The following is a 10,444-nucleotide window of genomic DNA, read 5'->3' as shown; positions in this document are numbered from 1 at the left end:
TCTTTAATATTTTGCCTGAAAAATAAAATTATTTCAATATTATATTTATTAAAAGAAAACAATTTTAGTTTTGCAATAAACATCGTGTATTCATGAAATTATAATATAAAAATAATTAATGTTACCAGATAAAAAGAAAAATATTACTTCGCCACTGAAAGCCTGTGCCGCTATAATCAAACCTTCTATCAATTTAATTCTGTTCATATAACCAGTCGTAATAGAGAGATCTTCTATATACCTATAAAATTAAGCTATACATATACAAGCGAAAATCTATAATCGTCGATCAAGATATAAAAATTTACCACAATAAAAAATTACGCATGATACTATTAAGGACACCGAAAAATCCAGAAAAACACAAAAATATAACGATAGATTTTGATTTCAAAAGTGTAAACACATCCTTCAATATGGTCGTCGACTGTGATTGAAATGGCAGCTGTAATAAAAATCTATGATGAGACATGAAGACATAAGAACAAAACTGTTGATTGATTTTTTATTTTAAATACATAAATTTTAAATACATTACCTCCATTTTTATACAACAAATAAAATCGATGCAAGTAAATATGATCACAAGAAGCATTGACGGTATATAATTTTTATAGACTTTGTCGTGCGAAAAAAAGTCTATCATGTATCCAGATAAACATACAACAATACCATAACCCACTGCACCCCATAATCGCTGCTTACCATATTTCAATCGTTTATCTTGTCCTAAGGAGGCAAACATTGTTAAAAGTAGTATTAGTATAATATTATTACATGAAGAAATATTCCGAAAGTTTGATTGTATGGTTAAATTTTGAGAATTATTTTTAAAAATTAGTTCTAAAAATGTTTATAAAAGTCACGTACCTAATATGACAAAGCAAAATGCATCACTTATACTAATAAAAACATAAAAACCAATTTCGCCAATACACATTAAGACAACAAAACTCCAAAAAGTTGCAGATGTGTACAGACATTGATCATCTTTGAAATTGTCACAGATAACGTTACAATTATAATTGTTCGTTAGATTTCCTTGACACAATGATATTTTACTTATATTTAATAAGCATGTAGTATCTGGTGAAATAGTTGCTTTGTTTTGGTCTGCATGAAAAGACAATTGCGTGGAAAAATTCGTATTCTCACATATCCAATGGCACATAGTGTCTTTTGTACCATTACACGATGCAATTGCTGATGCATGCTTTAATAAAGAACAAATTATGAACAAATGCATATTTTTATAAAACACTAATAATTATAAAGATGTAATTGATTTCGTATTTTAGAACCTTTAAACAAATTTTAAAGTTACACATATTTACAATATATTTTAAATTTTATATATATTATGTCTTATAAACGTTAATACTTAAAAATTTTTGGATTACATAAAATAATATAAAAATGAATGCTTAAGATAAAGTTCAAATAATTCTTTATCAAATAGTGTCATAAAATTTTTATCAAAAAATTACAGAATATAGATAAAAACTTACATATTTCATATTGCAACGCGATAAAGTTTTACAGGAAACATTTTGGAAGTGATGTTCTGATAAAATTGGACCCGGCAATGGTGGTAAAAATAATATTGTAATGTAACAGATATTTCCTATGGCAAGCAATATTAGAAAGATCACTTTTCTCCAAGTTTGAAAATAATCCATGATGAAACCAAATATTGGTTTTACTATTAGAATTAATATAGGCAAAATTGCGTTGATGCTACCAATAATTAACGGTGAAATACCAAGTTGCTTTCCGAAAACTGATAGAAATGGAAAAACAGGGGCAGTACCTAAAATAAGATGAATAATAATTAAATTTATTAATTTAATAGTGTAATTTTTAACTGATGAAAATTTATTTTTAATATCTTTTATTGTAATGCGTATGTGTTTGTTAGCTGAAGTATACATTTATAGTATATTTTATATTTACATGTTTTTATATTGGACATAATATTAAATCATTTGTTTTTTAAAACAAATTAAATAGCTGTGAACTAATAAACTTAGATGTTTAAGATATTTCTCCAGCTACAATCGCATTAGAAAATTAATCGCGTGCAATATAACCTACGAATATAACCATCCGTGCGTGTTCTCTGAAGAGGGAAACTTGAGACAAATGTACACACTCATGAATAAATATCCTATCTATGTGTACACTGAAGATAGTTGAAATGTGGCAACAACATGTCTTTATATCGCTCCTCGGCGTGCGAGAAGGAGAATTCTATCAAATTACAAATTTAAGCTATTCTAATTCAGAAACGGCACCGCTAGGCAGCTCTTTTTTTAAAATAAGATTCCTATAATATTTCTACATTACATATTTATTTTTAAAAAATATGTAGAAGATTTTCGCCGCAAGGTATTAAAATGTTATTTCGGCAAGACTTGATATAGGAGTTTACGTGTTAAAAGCTGAAACTTTAAAGATAAATATCTTAATAAAATTATTTTAAACATAATATCATATTGAAATAAAATTTCAAACAAATCTGTAGAAACTCAATTTCTCGGAGAAATATCTTAATACTAAAATTAATAAACCATTAATAAAACTCATACATAATAACAAACGCCTATATCAGGTCATGGTCAATGTTAAACAAAATGATAATTATTGTAAGCTGAATATAATATAAAAGTCAAATGATAATTATAGATATTTAAACGTCAGTAAAAATGTAAATTTAAAACAATAAATACTAAAACGCTTTTACTGGCTGCATTCAAAAGGTTTGGTTGGTTTTGAGAAAGAAGATAAAATTGGCAATATTGGAAATTATCAATACTGTGTTTCGTTTCTCTCGCTAGGAGATCAAAGTAATGATCCATAAAATATAGAGGAAAGGTCCCTATTATGAGATACTGAGTTTATTTTGAGTAAATGCTAGACGGCTAGGCAGAATTTAAAAAAATAGGTTATTTTTAAGGGAATGTAATAAAGTTTAAGATAACGTTATGTAAAGTTTAATTCATTCTGTTTTTTTTTTTTTAATTAAAGAATGTAAAAAGTGAGCAAATCGCAAAAAAATCGTACTCTTAATATGAGATACCCCGAAAAATCGATTATAAAACACAAAGTACATCAGTATTGCAATTAAAACTTTATTTAATATTTCTAAAATACAAACACAGCCAGTATGCGCGAAAAATGAGCATGCAATGGATTATATCTGGAACTCGTTTCCAAATAGTTGGAACCAAGCAAATGAATATAGGTTATTTCATATTAAAAATATTCTGGATATCTTATATTATGATTCCTATTCCTTACGGTTTTACGATCACCAGATCTAATTTTTGTAATTTTTGTAATTTTTGTAATTTTTGCAATTCAACATATCCCGTATTTTTTTATTAGTGCGATCTTACTCTCTCTATTACTACATGAAGAATTTATTGCCAAATATTTACTTTTATTAAGTAATACACAAAATTTAAAGGCCTCAATGAAACTTGAAGACATCCAATTCTAAAATCTTTTTTTACAATGACTACATACATGATCTAATAATGAATTTTAATAATGAATTTTCCACTAAATAGTTTTCAATTCAAGAGCAATAAATCTATGGTGGAATCAATAGATAGCGTTTATTAGTTTAGCAAAAACGCTGCTTTTGTTTCTAATACTGCCATACTTTATTTTCCTTCGCAACATCAATAAAATATTTGCAAATTCACTAATTCATCATTATATAATTATGCTTGTATAAAAATGTTAAAACGCCGTAAACGGGTAAAATGCCTTTTGAATTCCATTTAAAATATTAATTGTAAAATATTTTTAAAAAGTGTAAATATTTTTAAAATGCAAAATGTAAAATAGGTTTTTTGAATCCATTTTAAATGTGAAATGGATAAATAGGTATTTTAAATAGTTTTTGAATGCAAAATGGTTTTTCTTGCTCTAGCGAAAAAAAATTTTTAAAAAGGTTACAAAAACCTATATAGATTGAGACAAGATCTTCGAAATTCTTAATTTTTTGTAGATATTTATAATAGGACATAGAGTGAAGTTTATTTGTCTCAGAATATAGTAGAATCTATAGTTTTTCGTAAATATTTGTAGCGAAATATAGAGTGACATTGTTTGAGGGCGAATTTCTTGATTTTTCAAATAAACAACATTACTCTACATCTCACTACGAATATCTACGAAAAATTAAAAATTTCTAAGTTTCTCTTTTTGTATCACTCTATGTAGTTTTTCATAAAAATTTTCCAGAGTAATATACAGTTTTTAATATACAGTTTTTAAGAATATTTTACGTTTGAAATCCATTTTCAACGAAATTCTAAGCCCTAACTACAATATAATTACAAAATATTATAAATAAAGTATTTCTGACAAAAATATTAAAAATGTTTTAATATTAATGATTTGGAACCGTATCATACTTGTACTGATAATGATTAAAATTTTATCAGGCTTTTTTTATAAATTAGAATACAAAATGTCACTGGCCGGAAACTTTTGCATGTCACTGTACATTTTTAGAAATCTATATAATATTTTATATAAAACTGGAACAATCATTTTTTTATTAAGATTCGATATTTATGGACTATCTAAATTAATTTTCTTTTTACAGTTTAATTTGCAGTTTGTTTGAATATTTACAATACAATCTTTGGCCAATCATGGGACTTGATTCTTCTTATACATTAATGATTCTAGGGAAAATTTGTGAAAAATCATTCGGTATTTATCTATTTTTATAAATGGTTCAATGATAGATATGATTCTATTTCAAATGTAAAATAAAAATGATATTCCAAAAACCATTAAAATGGAAAAATGCAAAATGCTATTTCCATTTTAAATACATATTTTAATACATATTTAAAATGGAACTGTTTTAAATATTACCCAGCTCTGCTGAGAACGCTAGTATAAATGATCTTCAAAAACGTAAAGACCAATTATTATACCGTAACAGTAATGTGCAGATTACAGTCATTCTGCCATTAAAAACGTAGGCAAACAAATAAACTTGTAAGTAGCATAATTGATCGGAAAACTGAATGTAATAATATAACGTGTATCAATCAAAAATAATTACAAACTATGTACATAAATTAAATAAGAACAAATTAAAAGAATTAAGAAGTTAACAATATCTCAAACAAGAGTCCACGTAATTGTTTCATTGTTGATATATAAATAGTTACGATTTACAAAAAAAATTTTTCTTCGAAAACTACTAATTAAATGTTCAAAAAATAGAAACTGATTTAATGTAACAACATAATAATATAATAGAGATCTTATCTCTATCGATCAAAGTTGGAAGTTTCGAATAATATAATATTCTAAATTCATGAATTTAATTAATCTCAAATGTGACTGCGCACCAAAACGTTCGGACATTAAGACACAATAAATCTGAGATCTAATAATCGCGAGTCGAAACATTCGGACAATTGCGAATATATATAATTCCCCTTTATTTCAAATAAGAAACTTTTATTGTGAAAAATATTACCTTAGCCAGGATTCGAACCTGAAACCTGAGGCGAGTGTCAAATTCATGAACTTAGAATATTATATTATTCGAAATTTCCAACTTTGCTTTCTATTATAAATGTTCAAAATATTTGTCGATATAAATATTTGTCATTTTGTCATTAATAATTAAATAAAATGAGCTAAAAAGACAAAACAATACAAAAGTATAGAAAAAGAAAAATAACAGTTAGTAGATGTTTAATGCTAAAATTAAACAACAATAAAAATATGGAAGGAAAAGGAAAAAGGATGTAAGAAATAAGTAATAACTATACTGAAATTTAAGTTAATAAACTACTGATAAGTTAATAACTATAGGATTGCAGGAAAGTATCAGAAAAAGATTGTCACTTTGTTTATTCAAGCTATGCTATTGTTTTTTATGTAAGTACATCGTTTCAGATATTAATCTCTTATTTAAGAAGATTCAATATCCAAAAAAGTCTTAACATCATCCCAATTAAAATTGTGATTATAAGTAATACGCGGCGATTTAAAACAATCAATGATAATCTTTTTATTTTAGATCCAAAAAATATTTAGATTGAAATTAATTTTTAATTTGATCTATCCTTTATGTCACAGTCATGACAAGATATACATTTTGTATATCACATAAAGTGACGCCATGAGATCTGAATGGTTTTTATCACGTCTGATGTATTTATTTCCCTGATAGCAATATATTAGCAATTTAGAATTGGTAACAAACTCGATCAGATATTGACTACAAAATTATAGTCATTGTGTCCACATTTGATTATGGATTTGTCAATAAATCCTGCTTGTCAGATAATACAAACTTTGTATACAATTTGTTGTCTTTCTGCAATCAAAAATTGATAGCATACTCTGCTCAAAATTTATCTCAGCAGGCTTTGTTATCAGGGTTTAAAATATTAAGAATGAAAAAAAAACTATTTTTAAATTAATTTTACATGTAATAGAAAAAAAGCAGGATTGTTGTCTGTTATTTCAAAACGTTTAAAACAGTTTTTTTACAACATATTTAAAACACTGGGCATTGTTTAAAACACTTTTGTTTTAAACAATTTTGAACTATTGTTAATTAAAACTGTTTAAAAATACTGTAATTAAAATATGATTTAGAAAAGAAATTGTAAAAGAGAAACAAAAAATAATGTATGTTGCAAAAAATTTTTTTATCTAATTATATACAGCTTTTGAATCACCATAAGACTGAGAAACAGATTAGACACAGAAAAAGTTTCATTAGTACCAATTTGGAGATACTGAACAAAAAACTAATCTAATTAAACAAGCATATTGAGAATTAAGACCAAGACTATATAATCTGATCTTTTTTAAAAGTTTTTATGTTTACAATTATTAGTAGAAAAAAATGTATTGAATGTAGTTTATGTTTTATTAAAAGATTAACGAATTTTATTTTATTATTTATATTCTATATGTAGTTGTATTAGTAATAGAATATGTACAGAGTGTTGCAGATACATTCTAGACAGTACGACGAGTTGCGAGACAAACTTTGGACAGGCGCGATTTAATAGACAATGACACACACAGTGACATTATAATATAAACTTTCTAATATAAATAATAAAACTTTATAAGTATAAATTTTACGATATATAAAGTCGCTGTCAAATATGACCGACGAATATTGAAAATGATTTTGTAGTTAGAATTATAAAATTCAAAACAGTCAATCCAATACGGCGCTTTTGATTTTCGCTTTTGGCATTAACTGGAACTAACGGCGCAGATGTGGTGAATATATAGATTCATTTTTTTTTTGTATTGTTGATATTTATAATTTTTTTTTCCTACTTTTGCTTTTTATTTTTTTTTTGTTTTTTTAACGATTTCAAAAACTGATAAGTATTTATTTTCATCCAGATCACTTTTTGCAACTTGGTCCGCCATATTGGATCCTATATTAAATTTCAAAAATCCAACGTCAGATTCAGAATTAGCGACCTCGAAAACCTTCGAATACCCGGTTTTATCGTGATTAGATTAGATCACTTTTTGCAAATCGGTCTGCCATTTTGGATCCGTCATTTTGAATTTCGAAAATCTGAGTCAAATTTATAATCAGTGACCCCAAAACTCTTGAATGGAGACTTTGGCGTAGAAATTCTGAGAATTTTCAGAGATAATGAATTTTCTTCAGAAAAATTGCAATTTTTCGAGATTTGATTATTTTGTATAAACAAAATCATTCATGATTTCAATTTATTGTACATCGATTCTTATTCTTGAGTGTATAACTGATACAAAAAAAGTTCGAAAATTGAATGAAAATAACCCCATTTACTCAGAAAATGGTTATAAAAAAGGTGACATCCCACTGTGCTGCAAAGAGTTAATCCTTTGGTACAGAGAGCAGTCGTGCAACTCTCTATGCCATACAATATACATGATTGCTAAAAATAATTGTATACAGGATGTCTGGAAATAATCGCCAAATATTTCATGAGCAGGTAGAGCGGACTAAATTGAATCGAAAAATCCTCTACTATTTTGTAAGTTTTCCCAATAGTTAACGAGATATTAATTCTTAAAAATAACCGAATACTACTGCGAAGTGTATACGATTGCTACCGATTGCTTGGCGCGCGGGCCGTGGGGAGCAGAGATAGCTTGGCAAGCGCGCCATCCGAGCTAAGGAGGCCGGGCGGGCACACATATTCGGCTATCTTTAAGAGTTAATATCTCGTTAACTATTGGAGAAACTTACAAAATATTAGAGGAGACTTTTCGATTCGATTTAGTCCATTCTACCTGTCCATGAAATATTGGTTTGTCCGGAAAGTTCGTGCCGATTTTGAAAGAAAATTGAAACGTAGAAGATTTAAATTTTAATATACATTTATTAAATTTAAATCTTTTGCGGTACGAACTTTCTGGACAACCCATATTTGGCGGTTATTTTCAGACCTATATATATATACACACTGTTGAAAAAATGTGTAAAATTTAACATCGTATGTTTCAAATGGTGCACTCAAATTTTTGGGTTAATTTAACACAAAATAAATATATTAGAAGATTACAAATATTATGTAAAAAAATAAATACAAAAAAATAATTTTGACACAATTTGTAAATCATAGAATTTTTAAAAATAAAATTAACGTTTATTATAACAATTAAAAATAAAACTTTAAGACGGGTAAATAGAATTACAATTCAAATATTACAATAAGTAAGGATTATTTAGAACCAAATGCTAGGTGTTTTTTGAGGAAACAATATATATTCATCAAATACAAAAATTAGTCATACATTTCGACCTTTAATATGGTTATCTTCAGTGATGTCATAACATCAATGATAAAATAAATTTAAGAATAAATAATAAATAATAAAGATATTCTCTATAAATTAATATGCTCTTCACAGTATAACACGCATTATAAATGATTTTTACGATAATGTGCAGTTGTGTGAGACATGTAGATGCAAGGATGTATTGGGTGCAAATCCATGTACTCTCTGACATAATTTTCAAATTATGTGTCTAAACAGCGTACTGTAATATAATATGTTATTAGAAATTATATAAAAATATTATATCTGATGTTAATAATCAGATTGAGTGTATGCTTTACCTGCATTCCCATATCACACAATTTTTACACGATGAATTATATTATATATTCTTATTATAAGAATCAGAGTTGAATATATGTTATAACTTTCCTCCTCTAACATCAATACAATAATAAAATTCTATACAGCCGTTAGTCTAAATGCAAAGACATACATACACCAAACAATAATATTTATATGGAGGAAAGGAGATCCAGAATCAGGAAGATAGTTTAAATCTCCCTGTTTATTAATATTGTTGTTCTGTTTCGAAATCAAAACATAATTTTTATATTTGATGAATATATTATTTCCGCAAAAAACACCTAGTGTTTCTAAATAATCCTTACTTATTATAATACATGAATTTATTATAATATATTAAATTAATACACATTTTACTCATTTATCTTACGATTTCCATTTTAAAACATTTTATTCTTATGTTACTTATTCACTTATAAATTGTGTTTTTAATATTAAGGCTCGATTTCACAATATATGATTACCTAAAGATTAAAAGTAACCAAGAAATGAATGAATTTCATTGATGAATCTGTTGGTAACCATTAATATTTAGGTAATCATATATTGTGAAAATGGATCTAAGAAATATTGAACATCAATTTAACAAAAAAATCTTTAAATAACATATTTATATTACGTTAAATTAACATTCAAATATTAAAAAATTTAAAACAAACTGTTAATAACAAACTGTTAATAAAGACGTGAGTGGACCATTTTCAACACAAATACACAATGTTTTTACTGTATATGTTAATAATTTTGATATTTTTATATGTATATTAAATGAGGAATTATATTATGAGAAAGAAAAAACTATATAATTCCATTTTTAAAAATAGAGATGATCAGGTATCCTTCATATCTTTTTAACGCTTCCATTTAAAAAAAATGACATAAGGTAAAACCACTAGATATGGATCATGCACTAATTCCGGATTACTTTTTATATTTAAATAGAATTATAATATTTTTTATCAATTGATATATATTACAAGATTTTTAGCATTTTCTCTTTCAAGTCAATTGAATTTAATTTATTAGGAATAACGCTACACATTTTATTGATGTCGTTATTAATTTATAATTAATTATTGTCTCTTTACGAGATATAGTAATGCCACCAAAAAAAATTAAATATTTGGTGAATTGATTCGCAATTAGTACATAAGGTCTAATTGTGGATAATTGTCATTATAAACTTTATTTAATTCAAATTAAAATATATAAAGCGGTAATGAAATGGAATAAAATCATCCATAATGTAATCTTTATGATCAATCATGATTATTAAATATTT

The 10,444-nt window shown here is 26.1% G+C and overlaps 1 protein-coding gene across 1 annotated transcript in view; it reads right to left on the bottom strand.

The window, feature by feature from the left end:
* The window catches only part of LOC108684192 (major facilitator superfamily domain-containing protein 6-like), a gene marked incomplete at its 5' end in the record, with an annotated part of 3,277 nt that extends 1,463 nt beyond the window's left edge, over positions 1 to 1,814 (bottom strand). Inside the window, 5 exons of the mRNA XM_018188359.1 lie at positions 126 to 241; positions 309 to 445; positions 539 to 729; positions 871 to 1,213; positions 1,509 to 1,814. Coding sequence (XP_018043848.1) covers positions 126 to 241; positions 309 to 445; positions 539 to 729; positions 871 to 1,213; positions 1,509 to 1,814 — 1,093 coding nt within the window. The remainder of the gene's footprint in view (positions 1 to 125; positions 242 to 308; positions 446 to 538; positions 730 to 870; positions 1,214 to 1,508) is intronic.
* Positions 1,815 to 10,444: the final 8,630 nt, after the last annotated feature.

Source organism: Atta colombica, unplaced genomic scaffold, assembly GCF_001594045.1.
Source record: "Atta colombica isolate Treedump-2 unplaced genomic scaffold, Acol1.0 scaffold127, whole genome shotgun sequence".
NCBI lineage: Eukaryota > Metazoa > Arthropoda > Insecta > Hymenoptera > Formicidae > Atta > Atta colombica.
The sequence above is the reverse complement of the archived record's forward strand: the minus strand, read 5'-3'. Positions and strand labels throughout refer to the sequence as shown.